The following is an 18,839-nucleotide window of genomic DNA, read 5'->3' as shown; positions in this document are numbered from 1 at the left end:
TGGAGGCCGGGTCACTGAATAGATTCATTCTGAGTCGGAGAGATTTTTGATTGACGAGGGAGTGGAGGGTTATCGGGGTGGGGGGGGCAGACAGCAAAGTGGAGTGGAGACCACAACCAGGTCAGCTATGATCTTAGTGGCGGAGCAGGCTTGAAGGGCCTACTCTCGCTCCTGAGCCCTATGTTCCTACGTAACCTTCTCTGCTCTAAGGAAAACAATCCCAGCTCCTCCAGTCTCCCCACAGGGACTGAGGTCCCACATCCTTGGTCCCCGTTCGAGTTAAACCTCCTCTGCGCCCTGTCCAAGGCTTCGATCCCCTTCCCAGAATCGGGCACCGACGCCACAGTTGAATAGGCAGCGTGCACAGTCAATCTTGCCTTGTTCCGGTGCTAATTCGCTTGGAGGCTTGCGCTGGCCGTTCATGTCACCGCCCTCCAACTTGGCAAACTCCTCTGATGCCTCGGGGGTCTCCGCCAACCCTAACCAGTCGAAGAAAAGCCGACCAGTCCAGTTTTGCCACCCTCCCCCACCCAGCACCCCCCCCACCACTTCTGCCATTACCTGTCTTGGGGATAGCCGTGGGTTGAGCGAGAAGGACACGGGCTGAGTCCGCAATTGCGCCCCCCCCCGTTGTTGAATAGCACATCACCTCCGAGCATGACCCGCTTGCGCCATAGGATCGAGCCTGTGCAACTGAAGCCTCCCCTGTTTCGGGAGGAAAGTCATTAATAGGTATACACTTTGACAAATCTTAAGGGAGGCGTGAGAGTAACTCGGGGCTCCCTCTCCTGTGCGAATCTCAGCTCCCTCCGCTTCTGTGATAGCCAAGGCCCTCCTGATAGTCAAACATCCAGGGAGGGTGTTACCTCTTTAAAATGATTCATTCATGGGACGTGGGCATCGCTGGCTACGACAGCACTTGTTGCCCCTCCCTAATTGTCCTTGCCCTTGTTCAGAGGGCATTTTAAGAGTCAACCACGTTTGCTGTGGGGTCTGGAGCCACATGTAGGCCCAGACCGGGTAAGGACGGCAGATTTCCTCAAGGCCTAAAAGGGGGATTCGTGAACCAGATGGGGTTTTTAACCACAATCGGCAATGGCTTCATGAGACTTTTTTAATTCCAGATTTTTACTGAATTCAAATTCCACCATCTGCGGTGAACCCGGGTCCCCAGAGCATCACCCTGGCTCTCTGGGTTACTAGTCCAGCGACAGTACCACTGCCTCCCCCTAACATCAATGTCGGAAGTTGGATTGGGACCCAGGCCTGCCAAAGGAGGCTATAACCTGAGACCACTCCGCCATCCCGACTCACTCGCCGGGAGGGGAGGGTGGAGCTCAGCTGATGAGCTTCCTCAGGCTGGGCTAATGGTATTAAAAGCCCTTGTCTGTCCTGAAGCGCCAGCCTCAGCTTGAGAAGTGAGGATCGGCCTTGTCAGGGGGGTGGCCATTTTGAAACAGGCCAAAGGTCAAAGCGGCGGGTGACAGAGCTTTGTGGATGAAAACTGGGGTAGGTTGGGGGGGATGGGGTAGCGAATATAGAACAGCAAGTACCTTCTTCCACACGGTGCCCCCAAAACGTCCTCTTGTTGGGTTCTCGCTTTGTCCGCTGCCCACGATGTGCTGCCCTGAGCTTACAAGACAGCCTGAAGCAGTCTAAAATCTGACCAAATGTTAATGGCAGCCCTTTCGGGTGTTAAACTGGGGGGATGGTGGGTGGGTCGGGGGGTGGGTGGGTAGGTGTGAAGCAGCGGAGCTCAACGAGCTAATGAACAGTCTCGAGCTCTGACCTGATTAAATATCGAGTGCCCAGGGAACCGGGGTTACTGGGAGACTCGGCGTTAATTAATGCTAATGTTTCTAATCACACCCTCCGCTCCGTTCAATGAATTATTTAACTCTCCAAGTGAGGCCATCTGGCGCAGTGAAGACGAGAGGCTCTTTCTGCCCACTGGACATGGTGTGGAGAGGACAAGGGCACCTTAACAGTGGGGCTTCTGTACACTCTCTCTCTCTCTCTCTCTCTCTCTCTCTGTGCCTGCTGCACTAGTCAATCCGTGCGCAGGGATCGGATGGATCAGTGTCAGCAGAGAGAGTCATCCACCGCGCTGCTCTAGAGTGGTGCTTGGATCTGAACACTTTACTTATCCCACTCACCCATTTCTCTTTACCACCCCACACCCACCACTGGCACCCCCTCTTCTGTTGCCACGGTGCTTTTTATTTCCCCACCCTTGGTCCAATTCCATATCTCCAATTTCTAATCGCCTGTCCACAGCCTTGGGCCTGGACTCCGGAACGCAAAACTCTCTAATCTCTTTCCCTCTCCTTCTTTAAGACGCTCCTCCTCCTCCTCATGAGGCCACTTCTTTGACCAGCTTTTGGTCACCCGCTGTCTTCGACCAAGGGGGCAGGGTTTTCGGGGCCGGGGGGAGGGGGCTAGGCTCAGGAGCAGCCGCCCCCCACCCCACCGATCAGGCCCCAACTGCGATTTCACGGCCAGTCAGTGAGAGTCAAACGGGCGCTGAGCGCCTCAGCGCTGCTGGGGTAGGCGGGGTGGGGGGGGCTGCAGGAGGAGTGCGAGGGCGCTGAAAACTATTAAAGACTAAATTAAAGGCTTTTAAGATCTGGAAGAAATGCTCGCACGGCGGGCTTTCCTTTACATGGCGATTATTAAAATCCTTCCCACACGTTCTTTTAACAAATTTAACGACGGGGACCTCATCCCCACCCACGGACGAGGCCCCCTCAAAAATCGAACGGCCGCCTGGCCGATTCGCCCGCCTGCCTGCCCGCCAGACGTGAGGTTGGATGGGCAGGGGACGACACGGGTCGACGAGCTGGTTTAAGGCCCGTTGACTGTCGGCGGGCAGTGCCGCTGACTCTCGCGCGCGCGCGCCTGCCGACTGAGATATCGCGGGAGCGCGCGGCGACGCCAGGACGCTGGCCCGACGCCATCGTCGGTATTTCACACCCAGGCGGGCGCGTGCCCGCACGCTGAGCTGAAACTCCTGGCCCATGTTTCCTACTACGTCAATTCTTTTTTTTTGGACTTATATTCCTGGAAGGGGCCTTGGGGCGTTTTACTCTATCAAAGGCACCGCGTAAATGAAAGTATCGGCGGCTGAATATTTGCTTCTTGTCCCCAAAGTCCTGTCGTCTACCCTTCGCCCTTTGAGCTGCTTCAAAATAGCCACCGCCCCCCCACCCCGAGGCCTAGCCGCGCTCCTGAGGCCTAGCCGCGCTCCTGAGGCCTAGCCGCGCTCCTGAGGCCTAGCCGCGCTCCTGAGGCCTAGCCGCGCTCCTGAGGCCTAACCGCGCTCCTGAGGCCTAGCCGCGCTCCTGAGGCCTAGCCGCGCTCCTGAGGCCTAATCCTGAGGCTCCAGGATTGGCCTGGAGCATCCCCCCTGGAATTGAAGTTCAGTTTCCAGGACACTGCTGTGTGCAACCCTGGAGGAAAATCGTCGGGACATTAAAAAACGATTGCTTTTATTTTTCAACATTTCTTGTTCACAGATATAAAAATGGGGCGGTGGGGGGGCCGGGGGGGGTAGTAGAAGCCTGTTTGGCTGACAGTCAAGCATCATCCAATTGGGTATTAAGTCGATTTGCTTTCCACATCGCCTAGGAAGGCCGTAGGTCACCAGGATGGACGTGTTGGCCGACTGGAGCGTGGGGGCAAGTCATGGGATGAAGCCTCCAGGAATGCATTTCATCGCAGTTGGCTGGCTCTTGTCTGCAGGGAGCGGGGAGTGGCATGCGGGGGTTATGGGGCAGGGGCAGGCAGAGGTGGTTTTTGGGCTGCCCTGCGGGGGTTCCAAATGGGAATCAGCAAGGCGGGGCAGGGTAGAGCGGAGGAGGCTGAGATGGTGGGGGGGAGGGATAAGTGGTGGAATGAATAAATCCACCAGCCTGTTCCACCAGCAGCACCAGTTTACCTATGACTAGGGAGAGGCACCACTCCCTGTGCTCCAGGCCCGGCCTAACTGCTGTCCTGACCCTTGGCCCTGTCTGTACGCCGGGTCCCTCGTGACCAGTAAGAGGAGAATGTGGACCTGATAGGCTTTGCTGTCCCAGAGGCCTCTCAATTATTCAAAAGCCTTTGAGACCATTTTTGGCTCCACTCTCGCTCACAAAAAGCTTGCTGTGCTGTTTCTACCTATCGCTTTCCTTCGAAACGGTTGTTTTCTGGAGTAAAGGGAAGATAAGGGCGGGTTTTCATTCCGGCCTGAGACGCCTCGATCTGCTCCCAGCCCAACGCCTCAATGGCCATGGATCAAGCATTGGGAACAAAACGTCTCAATCGATGGTTCGCAAGTGCCAATCGTCCATCCCCTCCCCTACCACCCCCCCAGGTTACCAATCCACCAGGCTGCTTTGCCAAGGTGAGGCGCGGTACCTTGGTTACAGCGGCCACATTGGCTTCCCTGCACCCGCCCGCCTCGCTCTACCACCAGCCCAGCCTCCCAGCCAGTCCACAGGTTCCTGGACAGGCTGTGGGGTCAGCTTTAGACTGAATGGGGAATGGTAGCACCCTCTCGTTCCCCATGGGTCAGTCTGATCACTGAGACCCCCACAAAACATTCATTCGAGGTGAATCGGAGTTGTCGCCTTAATAGAGTAAGGGATGCTTGACCTGTTAGGTTTCGATTGTGGCAGTTACTCTGTATCTAACCCCGTGCTGTACCTGTCCTGGGAGTGTTTGATGGGGACAGTGTAGAGGGAGCTTTACTCTGTATATAACCCCGTGCTGTACCTGTCCTGGGAGTGTTTGATGGGGACGGTGTAGAGGGAGCTTTACTCTGTATCTAACCCCGTGCTGTACCTGTCCTGGGAGTGTTTGATGGGGACGGTGTAGAGGGAGCTTTACTCTGTATCTAACCCCGTGCTGTACCTGTCCTGGGAGCGTTTGATGGGGACGGTGTAGAGGGAGCTTTACTCTGTATCTAACCCCGTGCTGTACCTGTCCTGGGAGCGTTTGATGGGGACAGTGTAGAGGGAACTTTACTCTGTATCTAACCCCGTGCTGTACCTGCCCTGGGAGTGTTTGATGGGGACGGTGTAGAGGGAGCTTTACTCTGTATCTAACCCCGTGCTGTACCTGTCCTGGGAGTGTTTGATAGGGACAGTGTAGAGGGAGCTTTACTCTGTATCTAACCCCGTGCTGTACCTGTCCTGGGAGTGTTTGATGGGGACGGTGTAGAGGGAGCTTTACTCTGTATCTAACCCCATGCTGTACCTGTCCTGGGAGTGTTTGATGGGGACGGTGTAGAGGGAGCTTTACTCTGTATCTAACCCCGTGCTGTACCTGTCCTGGGAGTGTTTGATGGGACAGTGTAGAGGGAGCTTTACTCTGTATCTAACCCCGTGCTGTACCTGTCCTGGGAGTGTTTGATGGGGAAGGTGTAGAGGGAGCTTTACTCTGTATCTAACCCTTGTTTTTCTCTTGTTTTCCCCAGGTTTCATCTGAGTTGACCTTGGACCGTGTGAAGATCCACATTCAGCACCCGGAGCTGAAGGAAGCCAGCGGGAGATTTGAAACGCAAGGCCCAAGATGCCCGACCTTGGACTGTAGCTGGAACAACTCGAGAGCTCTGGGCTCCCTTAGCCCCTGAACCGTTGACCTTCGCACTCGCCTCGCTGCTCCGTCTTCCCCCCCCCACCCCTCCCCGTGATGGCCCGAGTCCCCTTGGAGATTTGATGCTGCCTGGGATGAAGGGAGCGGCCGTTCCCCTGGAAGAGAGGGCCCTATGTTGAGTCCTTGGACTGAGTGTTGGTGCACGGGGATGCGATGCTCATTGTCTTCCCCCCTCCCAATCGATGCTTGTGCCTGGCGACCACTGCCGCTCTCCAGCCAGTGACACCCGCCCCCAGCGCGTGGGCCTGGTTGCCCCCTGAGGGAGGGGCGGCGAGGCAGGGAAGACCCCGTTCTCGGCCTGGCGGCACAGGACATGCAGTCGGACGACTTTTTCTTCAGGAAGTTCAAGCGGAACAGCCCCCGACCTTTGCTCTCGGCGGTGAACTTTGAACCCCGGGCCCCCCGGCCCAGCCCGGAGCCTGCGGGGACGACAGTGAGGGCCCGGATCTCCGAATGGCCGCCCCGGCGGGAGTCGCTGGAGGATGGGGCCGCGAGGGGCCAGGGCGGTGAGGGGAAAGGGCCCCCGCGGCCGGTCGACCAGGCCGCTGGCCCCACGGACAACGCCGGGGAGGAGGAGAGGCAGGAGCCCCAGGCCCCGCCGGCGGCGCCGGGCCGCAACCCGACCATACAGCGCAGCAACAGCGAGGTGACCATCACGGACAGCGGCTGCGGCCAGGGGCCGGAGCAACGGGCCGTGCACCTCGCCGCCGGCACGGCCCTCCACCGGGAGTATGGCAGCGCTTCCTCCATCGAGCGGCAGCCGCCGCGGGGCGGGGAAGGGGAGGGCGAGGCCGGGCGGCCGGGGGGGGACTTCAGCCCCAGCGCCGCCCGTTTCCAGGACCCCTACCTGCTGCTGGGCCTGTCCGAGAGTCCCGGCGCGGAGGACAAGGCCCCCAGGGGGAGGCCCAAGCCGCTGCCTGAGACCCCGCCGGCCGAGCCGTCGGTGTTCCGCAAGTTCAAGACGCAGTGGAGCGACCCCGAGAGCCCCAGGTCGCCGCCGCCGGCCCAGGCCACCGCCGCCGGCCAGGACGACCACTGCCAGCCCTGGACCAGCGCCAAGAACCTGGTCCACTACGACGTCCAGAGCATCCTCTTCGACCTGCGGCGGGCCGTCTCCAACCGCGACAGCGCCGGCCGGCGCAAGAACATCATCACGGGGGCCTCAGCCGCCTCCCAGCTCCCGGCGCAGGCCACCTCCCCCGGCAACGGCGGCAGCACCGAGGAGCTGCAGCGCCCGCCAGCGGCGGTGCCGGGGGGCGGCGGCGGCGGCGCCGGTTCGGACCCGGGCGACGGCAAGGACACCCAGCTGGTCCTCAGCTGCCCCCACTTCCGCAACGAGGTGGGCGGCGAGGTGGAACCGCGGGACAGCAGCCGGTGCCCCAACGCCGCTGTGTCGGTGCTGGAGGAGCCCCGGGAGAGCCACCTGGCCCGGCAAGGGACGGCTACTTACTTCATCGAGCACGCCGACCTGGGCGCCAACTATTACAGAAAGTATTTCAGCAGCAAAGGTAACGGATCAAAAGTGGCAACTTCACTCAGTACAGACCAGCCACTAGCTTGATAGGGACGGTGTAGAGGGAGCTTTACTCTGTATCTAACCCCGTGCTGTACCTGTCCTGGGAGTGTTTGATAGGGACGGTGTAGAGGGAGCTTTACTCTGTATCTAACCCCGTGCTGTACCTGTCCTGGGAGTGTTTGATGGGGACAGTGTAGAGGGAGCTTTACTCTGTATCTAACCCCGTGCTGTACCTGCCCTGGGAGTGTTTGATGGGGACGGTGTAGAGGGAGCTTTACTCTGTATCTAACCCCGTGCTGTACCTGTCCTGGGAGTGTTTGATGGGGACAGTGTAGAGGGAGCTTTACTCTGTATCTAACCCCGTGCTGTACCTGTCCTGGGAGTGTTTGATGGGGACAGTGTAGCGGGAGCTTTACTCTGTATCTAACCCTGTGCTGTACCTGTCCTGGGAGTGTTTGATGGGGACGGTCTAGAGGGAGCTTTACTCTGTATCTAACCCCGTGCTGTAACCTGTCCTGGGAGTGTTTGATGGGGACAGTGTCAGGGAATCTGTTCAAAGTGTATTCAGTTTTCTGCACAGTAAAATTTGTGCTCAGTCTGGTTTCCCCTGACAGTGGGGTGTTTGTGGGGTTGATGGTGAAGAGTGAATCAAGGGGTGAGGACCCTGGCCAATCGGAAGGGGAGCTGGATGAGCTGAGAAATGAGCCTTTGAGGCCCTTTGTTAAGCCCTCGAGCTGAAAGGCTAACTCTGTTTCTCTCTCCACAGACGCTGCCTGAGCTGCTGAGTATTTCCAGCATTTTCTGCCTCTTTTACCGTGGCGAATGGTCTGACACTCTTCCTTTGGGGACTGGGTGGAGGTGTCCGATTATTCTCTGGTTGGCATCATGGATTTCCAAAGGATTGGTCCGTAATTAAGCTTGGAAAAATGGTTTGCCGTTACTGGCTGGCCAGGAAACTCTCCCGCCCTTACCGCCTGCCGTCAGGCGTATTGGAAGGATTGACCTGCTTGGTCACATGATGCGCACTCCTTCCGCAGTCATCAGGTTCTGAAGGGGGACTTGAACCCCCGAGTTTCGGGCCCAGAGGAAGGTGCACTTACCCACTCCACCACAAGACCCTGCCCCGATGCAGCTCTTTAAACTCATCAAGAGGTTTGACAGGGTGGGCTTGGAGAAGATATTTCCACTTGCAGGGCAAGACCAGGCCGAGAGGCAGGGAAACGTCTTTCCCCAGAGAGCGGGGAGAACGTGGGACTCGCTCGCACAGGGAGCGGTCGAGGTGAATAGTGTAGATCTATTTAAGGGGGAAGCTGGATAAACACACGAGGGAGAAAGGAACAGAAGGAGATGGTGATGGGGGCAGATGGAGAGGGGGTCGGGGGATGCTCAAGGGGAGCAGAAACACCAGCATGGTCCCGATGGGCCGAGTGGCCTGTTTCTGTGCTGCAAATTCCCTGTAACAATGTAAAACGGTGTGCCTTGGCAGCGTAGCTGAGTCTGCTGCTATCCCCCCCTCCCAACACCAGCTCCCAGAGAAAGAGAGCTCTTGCACGATGAGGAGTGCGAGACCTGACTCATTTCCCACCCCCCTCCACTTAACCCGCATTCTCACGATTGGCTGTCATCTCCTGAAGGGGGAGGCATGACATTGCACAGGGGGAGAGGAGGGGGGAGAGGGGGGCCCATTCACCCTATGAAGCAATAAGGGGAAGCCCACAGGAGCTCGAGAGCACCCTAAGTCCCAAGGGAGCTCCCGAGAAAGATGGCGATCGAATAGGCGACCTAGGGATCATCCACCGAGCAGGGATTGGCGGGGCCTCGTCGTTTGGACTGTCTTGTCCACCCTGTGCTGACTCTGATTGCAGAGGCTGGACTTTGCCTTCACTCTTGGCTCGTCGGCACCTTGGAAACCTGCGGTGTTTCCTTCCCCGGTGCGGTTATACATGTCTCTGAACGTTTCCTGTCAGTGTTGCAATCAGCTACTCTTCTCTCTCTCTCTCTCTCTCTCTCTCTCTTTCTCATGCACCACTCTGTTGACGCCATCGATCCGTGCCCCAAGAGCCCCATGAGCCTGCAGAGGATGCTGTGGTCAGGCTGAGGCAAGCGCCTCGCAGCCAAAGGGCCCTCGCTCTGTGGTTGGCCATCTTGAGCGTGAAGCCGTCATGAACCCTCGTCAGTGCGAGAGGCTTTGGGTGACGTACTCCCCGCCGTACCTTCCTGACACTCAAGTTGCACACTTGCCTCCGTGCACTTGCCGTCGCAGTTCCTGGCAGCCGCCCTTTGACACCAGATAACAAGACTTTCGGGAAGGGAGCACATTGGAGGCTGAAACCTGCACAGCCCTTAAGTCACAGTCCGAAGGCGTAATTCATTTTGGTTTTTTTTTTGTTTTAGAAAACGGCTGTGCTCACAGAATGTGGCCCCCAGTTCTTTTGATGGCCACCGTCTCCACTCCGCACAGTGGGCCCTGGTCTCGTGTCAGTAGAGACTGTGGGGGAAGCCGGGGGTGGGTGGGGGGTGGGTGCATTTTGTTGATTGGTGAACCTTTAGGCAATCTTGTGGTAAAGCCTATGAACATCAGCGGTACATCCTCCTCTCTATCCTCACAGAGTTTATAGAATCCAGCCTCTGTTTCCCTCTCTCGGGTTCAATATTTGTGGCCCCCATTCCCCCCGCCCCTTCCAGAACCTTCCCAGCGGTGATGCCTCTCCCTTGGGTTTCTACAGAGCACCAGAACTTCTTTGGGACGGAGGAGAGCCTCGGGCCTGTGGCAGTCAGCCTGAGGCGGGAAGACAAAGACAAGGACGCAGGGAGCAGCTCGCAGTATAACTACAGGATCATTGTCAGAACCACAGAGGTAGGCATGCAGGCTGGTCCATTGGGGGATGTGGGATTGGCTTGATCGTTGTTTGGCTGTCGGTCACATTTCACGTACTTTCACACCCCCCTAGATTCGAGGTAACCTCCTCCTGCCCTACGACCCAATGGGGATATCCCCAAATGTAAAACCAGTGAAACTTAGGAAATGACTGGTATTGGTCGGAACTGGCCTTGTAAAATTTGGAATGGAACTCCGGTGCCAGTCATTTCCCGAGCCTTCCTGGTTTTTCCTTGCTCGTGACCTCTTGTGCATTCCCAATTTTCATCACTGCACCATTGGCGGATATAACTTCAGCCGTCTAGGCCCAGAGCTCTGGAATTCCCTCCCTAAACCTCTCTACACCTCTCTCCCCTCCTTTAAGATGCTCCTTAAAACCGACCCCTGTTTGACTAAGTTTTTGGTTACCTGTCTTACTATCGCCTACAACACTTCCCACGGGGAGGTGGTGGTATTCCAGAGACCCAGCCTAATGCTCTGGGGACCCAGGTTCGAATCCCACCACGGCAGCTGGTGGAACTTGAATCCAATAAAAATCTGGAATTAAAAGTCTAACGATGACCGTGAAACCATGGCCGATTGTCATAAAAACCCCATCTGGTTCGCTCATGCCCTTTAGGAAGGAAATCTGCCATCCTTACCCGGTCTGGCCTACATGTGACTCCCGACCCACAGCAAATGTGGTTGAATCTTAACTGCCCTTGAACAAGGGCAATTAGGGATGGGCAATAAATGCTGACCTAGCCAGCGACACCCATGTCCCATGAATATTAAAGAAAACAACCTCAGGGCATCGATCTCAAAGTGCTTCACAGCCAATAAGGCACCTCAGGAAGTGTACTCACATCTGGAGTGTACATGTAGTTTCCACTTTAGACACACTCGGAGGTTCTGTTGCAAATTGTGGCCTTAGTTGCGTCCATTTTGAAGTATTTCTTCTTCCTGCTTGAGCTTCCACTCAAACTTATTAGCATATTGTCGAACCCAAAATTGGACAGCCTTTTGAAATATAATTTAAAAGGAAAAATGTTATATACATGATATCGGTTGATCTGTGTGTCCCTGGGTGTGAAATTAACAGCCTGTGGAGATTGTAACGTTTAAGGTATGGGATGTTCCAATGCACGTTACATTGGTTCCTTCCTCGCAACAAGGGTGGGACCCTCTGGAAGTGTTCTGATAGGTCCCCAGATCAGGTCAAGGGTCAGTGAACAGCACTACTTGAGGCAGTCAGTTTGAGGTAGTCGGCCAAGAAATGTCACAGGCGCAACAGGTCCCAGTTAAGTTAAGCTAAAGAAAGAGCTGCAGGGAGCGGATTTTAAGTAAAGAGGGGCACTGGGGAAAAGGTACCCCTTTGGAGCAGTGGTGTTCTCCTCAGCACGGCCGTAGATCTGAAAGTGTGCTTGTGAGCTAATGTTAATTGTACTCGGGGAATCCAGGGAGAAGGAACCTCGAAACCCTGTGAGTTGGGCCATTGTTAAAGCTGCCCGAGTGGGAGTGATATTTGGAGAGAATTCCAAGGCAGGATCTTCAAAGGTGGAGGTTGGAAACCCTTGTGAGAATGACAAGGTTTCAGTGAAATTGGTTGACTCACAGTGGGACTGATGCCTGGGTGATTTGTCGAGAAATGCATGGACTCTGTTTTGGTCGCATCTGTCATTTACTCTGTCGTGTGGTGTGCTTGACCACAGTTTGCCTGTTAATTCACACGTACCTCACACTTACCCTGAATGTCAGAGTATAAGATAGATATTGTAAATTGTTTTATCTTTCTGAACTTGTATGGTAAAATTCGTTTTTGTCCGTTCAAAACCTGTGGAAACTTGTGGCTTTTACTCCAAAAAGTGTCTTGAATATCAACCTTTATCTACTTTCAACAAAATATGTCAAAGCTTTTCATCTTGCACTCATCAGGGCACCTTGTGAGAATGCCATGTTCCAAGAATACCAAACGTACGCACATTGCACCCGTTTCAAGCTAAACACAATAACTTGCAGCCATTCACTGACTCATTCCTCAGGGCAATGCCTTGACCAATCAGGGTCAAGCCGCCTGGTTTAAAATTTTAAACGGTGCTCGGCAGTTAACTGTCAGTCACCATCAGTTGGTGCACTCCCCACGGCAACACCTCTACCAGTCAAGAGTCCGCTTGCCAACCAATTGGCACTCTTTTCCCATCCAGTATAAATTGTTTGTTTTCCCCTTATATTGGTATTCTTGTGAAGTGAGCTGATGAGTGCAAGACGAAAAGCTTTGACCTGTCACCTTTTTTCGGCAATACTCAAGTTCTGCACTACCAAGTGACAAAACAAAACGTAATTGGTCCCTAACCAGATCTCCCCGTACGTCCCGAAGTCTGGTCAAGGATCATAACATATCAGACCGTTTGATTGAAATACAGTGGCTTTATTGCAAAAACAGGCATTTTAAATCACAGCGCCTCCCGATTGGAATGATTTTCTTAAAAAAAATACACATAACTGTTTTCTAACTAAATTTGAGGTACAAGTTTAGTCAGTTCCTTTGTATTGTTTTATAAAGAGTTTGTTCAAAACCTTTTAAAATATGCCTATGGCTGCCCTTGCTGCCTGGGAGATACAGCTTAATCTTTTGAAGCCTCTTCGAAGGCCTGAGAGTGAGCGGAATTGTCGGAAACTCGCCCCAGTGATTCGCTCATCCTGATTTCAGTGCCCGGTTTGTGGGCCGGGGCCCACATCCGGGGCAACGATTTTAAACTGTTGATTTGAGGACGGGCGTAAAGGTGTCTTGCTGCAATTGCACCGAGCCTTGGTGAGATCGCACTGGGAGTATTCCTGCAAGGGACGAAGGACTTACCCTATGAAGAAAGGCCAAGCAGTTTGAGCCTAAACCTATTGGAGGTGGTGGTATTGTCACTGACTAGTATCCCAGAGGCCCAGGGTAATGCTCTGGGAACCTGGGTTCAAATCCCCCCCCATCAATAAAAAATCTGCAATTAAAAGTCTAATGATGACTATGAAACCATTGCCCGCCTGGTTCACTGCTGTCCTTTAGAGAAGGAAATCTTCATCCTTACCTGCTCTGGCCTACATGTGACTCCAGACCCACAGCAATGTAATTGACTCTCAAATGCCCTCTGGGTAATTAGGGATGGGCAATAAATGCTGGCCTAGCCAATTATGCCAAACAATCCTGTGAATGAAGAAATGTGAGGGGGGAGGGAGGGGTGGTGCAGACAAGAAAGTGGAGCTGAGACCATAACCAGATCAGCCATGATCTTATTGAATGGCAGAGCAGACTCGAAGGGCTGAATCTCCTGCTCCTAAGTCCTATGTATTGTGTACAGTTTTGGTCCCCTTCTCCAAGGAGACTGGGCCTGTATTCTGTAGCGTTTCGATGAATGAGAGGTGATCTCATTGAAACGTACAGAATTCTTACCGGGTGCGACAGGGTAGGTTGGCTGGGATGGGTGTCTAGAACCAGGGGGCACAGCCTCAGAATAAGGGGCCGGATATTTGGGACTGAGACGGGGAGGAATTTCTTCACTCAGAGGGTGGTGAATCTTCGGAATTCTCTACCCCAGAGGGCCGTGGAGGCTCAGTCGCTGAGAATGTTCAAGACTGAGAGCGATAGATTTTTGAACACTAATAACGTCAAGGGGTATGGAGACAGTGGGGCAAAATGGCGTCGTGATAGGTGATCAGCCATGATCTGGTTTGAATGGCGCAGCAGGCTTGATGGGCTGAATGGCCTACTCCTGTTCCTATGTTCAAAAGCACGAAAGATGACAGGAACTCTGGACTCTAGCGGAATTTCCTCAGCCGGTTTTGCCAGTATTGGGCGCATTGTACCGACCCTAAACCAAGCACGATCGAACGGCCGTGATACATTTAGTAAAACACCTGCTTGTTTGCGCCCACAGCTCCGGACACTCCGCGCGTCCATCCTGGAGGAATCGTTTCCTTCGTCGATCCGTCATGGCACGCAGCGGGGGATCCCGCCGAAGAAGCTTCTGGAATACGTGGTGCCGGGGCTGAACGTCCAGTGTCTCCGCTTGGCATCCAACTCCCCGAAGGTTCCGGAAATGCTCCTGAAACTGGACGAGCAAGGGGTAGGTAGGCCTTGGGAGGGGGGGGTTCCTCCCTGCTCCTCCCTCCGCGCCGTTCAGTCCCCCTCCCCACCCCGAAAGATGGGGTCACCCCGGGGTCAGCGTGTCGCCCCACCCCCTTTTACAAAAGACAGGCTCTTGCTGCCCTGCGCCCACTTGTACATGCGCAGCGGGTGAAGGGGAAACAAAGCGCTCGCCTCTTGTACTGTACCGCCTGCCTAAGGCGTGCCCGCTACCTAGCGGAGAATCGCTGGGTGGTCCCGGAGGCTTTGCAGTAATTATACAAGAGTCACAGCGCAAGGTAGCTCCTTCAGCCGAGCACAGAGATCGAACCTGCCCTCTTCCTGATCTATCTACCGAGTGGCCAAGCTCACTGAGCGACCTGCCAGCCAGCTCTCTGGCAGCGGGGTGGGGGGGGCACAAACCTGGCAAGCATCTCAGGGGCTGATGCCTCTCCCCCTCCCCAACCACCCCCCCCGATAGCCCACATGCTGTGTGGCACAGGGTTCACGTATCATGGAGTGAGAGATGGAGAAAACATCGTCAATAATTGATACAGCACGGATGGAAACATAAATGTGATTCATTATTAATGCAATGTCTAAACGGCTCAGTGGGTGAATGTAGCCCAGGGTCGTCCCGCTGAGTCAGGTAGACAGGGAGAAGCTCTGGATTCATGTCCAGCCTTGTACTGGTCTCCAAGAGGGCAGAGGATAGGGAGAGGAGTAATCGACCAGAGTTCAGTGACCGTGACTGAGCATGTGACTGAATGTGATTCTGTGTGTAGCAGACTGTGTCTCTGTGTGTCTCTGTGTGTATCTGTGTGTGAGAGGGTGAATGGGAATCTACCCAAAATCACCAATGCTCATACCCTTGACAAACATCATCATTTATGGTGTCCATTTCTTCCTTATGTCTCTCTCTCATTTTTGCCTTTGTCTCCCCTCCTCTCTCTCTCTCACTGTCTCCCTCTCTCTCACTGTCTCCCTCTCTCTCACTGTCCCTCTCTCTCTCTCACTGTCTCCCTCTCTCCCACTGTCTCCCTCTCTTTCACTGTCTCCCTCTCTTTCACTGTCTCTCTCTCACTGTCTCCCTCTCTCTCACTGTCTCCCTCTCTCTCACTGTCCCTCTCTCTCACTGTCTCCCTCTCTCTCTCACTGTCCCTCTCTCTCTCACTGTCCCTCTCTCTCTCACTGTCTCTCTCTCTCTCACTGTCCCTCTCTCTCTCACTGTCTCCCTCTCTCTCACAGTCTCCCTCTCTCCCTCACTGTCTCTCTCTCTCACTCTCTCACTGTCTCCCTCTCTCTCTCACTCTCTCTCTCTCTCTCACTGTCCCTCTCTCTCTCACTGTCTCTCTCTCTCTCACTCTCTCTCTCTCTCTCTGTCCCTCTCTCTCTCACTGTCTCTCTCTCTCTCTCACTGTCTCTCTCTCTCTCACTGTCCCTCTCTCTCTCTCTCTCACTGTCTCTCTCTCTCTCTCACTGTCTCTCTCTCTCTCACTGTCTCTCTCTCTCTCTCTCTCACTGTCTCTCTCTCTCACTGTCTCTCTCTCTCTCACTGTCCCTCTCTCTCTCACTGTCTCTCTCTCTCTCTCACTCTCTCTCTCTCACTGTCTCCCTCTCTCTCACTGTCTCTCCCTCTCTCTCACTGTCTCTCTCTCTCTCTCACTGTCTCTCTCTCTCTCACTGTCCCTCTCTCTCTCACTGTCTCTCTCTCCCCCCCCACTCTCTCTCTGTCTCACTCCATCTCTCTCTCCCCATGCATGTCTCTCTCCCTCTCTCCCCCAACCCATGACTCTCTCTCTCCCCACTCTATGTCTCCCTGTCTTTCTCTCTTCTCCCCCCTCTGTCTCTCTCTGTCTTCCCTCTCTCTCTTTCTCTCTCTCTCTCCCCCCGCCTCTGTCTCTCTCCCTCCACCTCCCAAGTCTCTCACTTGCTCTCTCTCCCTGTTCCCACCTCTCTCTCTCACTCTTTCCTCTCGATGTGTGTGTCTTTTTCTCTCTCTCTCTGTGTCTCTGCCTCCCTCTCTATCTGTTTCCCCTCTCGCTCCCTGTCTCACTCTCCCCCTCCCCACCCTGATCTATTCAGTTAGGACAGGAGGCTGAGACCCTGGGGAGCGCTGCCTGTTAAATTACTGGGTTGGAAAGTGAATGATGAAGACTTTTAACAAGCCGTCTGATTCAAACCACTGCCTGACTCTGTGTAGTGTCTAATTAATTATTCAGAGCAAAGAGAATGACATGATCATGGTTTTAGAGAGACGCAAGTCTGAGTTTTGCAGTTTCTGCTCAGAAATGAGGCGTTCGTTTTAAAGGAAAACACTGTTTTCTCTGCCTGCCACCACCTTCTGAAGGCGCTGGATCTCACAGAGCAACGGGTCCCACACACACTGACTGTCACTGGGGTACGGGTCCCACACACACTGACTCTCACTGGGGTACGGGTCCCACACACACTGACTCTCACTGGGGTACGGGTCCCACACACACTGACTCTCACTGGGGTACGGGTCCCACACACACTGACTCTCACTGGGGTACGGGTCCCACACACACTGACTCTCACTGGGGTACGGGTCCCACACACACTGACTCTCACTGGGGTACGGGTCCCACACACACTGACTCTCACTGGGGTACGGGTCCCACACACACTGACTCTCACTGGGGTACGGGTCCCACACACACTGACTCTCACTGGGGTACGGGTCCCACACACACTGACTCTCACTGGGGTACGGGTCCCACACACACTGACTCTCACTGGTGTACGGGTCCCACACACACTGACTCTTACTGGGTTACGGGTCCCACACACACTGACTCTCACTGGGGTACGGGTCCCACACACACTGACTCTCACTGGGGTACGGGTCCCACACACACTGACTCTCACTGGGGTACGGGTCCCACACACGCTGACTCTCACTGGGGTACGGGTCCCACACACACTGACTCTCACTGGGGTACGCGTCCCACACACGCTGACTCTCACTGGGGTACGGGTCCCACACAAACTGACTCTCACTGGGGTACGGGTCCCACACACACTGACTCTCACTGGGGTACAGGTCTCATACACACTGATTCTCACTGGGGTACGGGTCCCACACACACACACACTGACTCTCAGTGGGGTACGGGTCCCACACACACTGACTCTCACTGGGGTACAGGTCCCACACACACTGACTCACACTGGGGTACGGGTCCCACACACACTGACTCTCACTGGGGTGCGGGTCCCACACACACTGACTCTCACTGGGGTACGGGTCCCACACACACTGACTCACACTGGGGTACGGGTCCCACACACACTGACTCTCACTGGGGTACGGGTCCCACACACACTGACTCTCACTGGGGTACGAGTCCCACACACACACTGACTCTCACTGGGGTACGGGTCCCACACACACTGACTCTCACTGGGGTACGGGTCCCACACACACTGACTCACACTGGGGTACGGGTCCCACACACACTGACTCTCACTGGGGTACGGGTCCCACACACACTGACTCTCACTGGGGTACAGGTCCCACACACACTGACTCACACTGGGGTACGGGTCCCACACACACTGACTCTCACTGGGGTGCGGGTCCCACACACACTGACTCTCACTGGGGTACGGGTCCCACACACACTGACTCACACTGGGGTACGGGTCCCACACACACTGACTCTCACTGGGGTACGGGTCCCACACACACTGACTCTCACTGGGGTATGAGTCCCACACACACACTGACTCTCACTGGGGTACGGGTCCCACACACACTGACTCTCACTGGGGTACGGGTCCCACACACACTGACTCACACTGGGGTACGGGTCCCACACACACTGACTCTCACTGGGGTACGGGTCCCACACACACTGACTCTCACTGGGGTACAGGGCCCACACACACTGACTCTCACTGGGGTACGGGTCCCACACACACTAACTCTCACTGGGGTACGGGTCCCATACACACTGACTCTCACTGGGGTACGGGTCCCTCACACACTGACTCTCACTGGGGTACGGGTCTCACACACACTGACTCTCACTTGGGTACGGGTCCCACACACACTGACTCTCACTGGGGTACAGGTCCCTCACACATTGACTCTCACCGGGGTACGGGTCCCACACACACTGACTCTCACTGGCGTACGGGTCCCTCACACACTGACTCTCACTGGGGTACGGGTCCCTCACACACTGACTCTCACTGGGGTACGGGTCCCTCACACACTGACTCTAACTGGGGCATGGGTCCCACACACACTGACTGTCACTGGGGTACGGGTCCCACACACACTGACTCTCACTGGGGTACGGGTCCCACACACACTGACTCTCACTGGGGTACGGGTCCCACACACACACTGACTCTCACTGGGGTACAGGTCCCACACACACTGACTCTCACTGGGGTACGGGTCCCACACACACACTGACTCTCACTGGGGTACGGGTCCCACACACACTGACTCTCACTGGGGTACGGGTCCCACACACACTGACTCTCACTGGGGTACGGGTCCCACACACACACTGACTCTCACTGGGGTACGGGTCCCACACACACTGACTCTCACTGGGGTACGGGTCCCACACACACAGTGACTCTCACTGGGGTACGGGTCCCACACGCTCTTACTGGGTACACGGGTACTGATTGTCCTCACCCGCTGTGCCCAGACAATGGTATAGCACCCTGGAAAC

At 55.2% G+C, this 18,839-nt stretch overlaps 1 protein-coding gene across 1 annotated transcript in view; it reads left to right on the top strand.

Annotated features, from left to right (window-relative positions):
* Positions 1 to 18,839, top strand: part of sipa1 (signal-induced proliferation-associated 1) — a 94,442-nt gene that overhangs the window by 41,979 nt on the left and 33,624 nt on the right. The window contains exons 2-4 of the mRNA XM_078532737.1: positions 5,459 to 7,145; positions 9,880 to 10,010; positions 13,934 to 14,122. Of these exons, the coding sequence (XP_078388863.1) occupies positions 5,951 to 7,145; positions 9,880 to 10,010; positions 13,934 to 14,122 (1,515 nt within the window). The 5' untranslated portion in view covers positions 5,459 to 5,950. The remainder of the gene's footprint in view (positions 1 to 5,458; positions 7,146 to 9,879; positions 10,011 to 13,933; positions 14,123 to 18,839) is intronic.

This window comes from Cetorhinus maximus, chromosome 31 (assembly GCF_964194155.1).
Source record: "Cetorhinus maximus chromosome 31, sCetMax3.hap1.1, whole genome shotgun sequence".
NCBI classification, from domain to species: domain Eukaryota; kingdom Metazoa; phylum Chordata; class Chondrichthyes; order Lamniformes; family Cetorhinidae; genus Cetorhinus; species Cetorhinus maximus.
The sequence above is the reverse complement of the archived record's forward strand: the minus strand, read 5'-3'. Positions and strand labels throughout refer to the sequence as shown.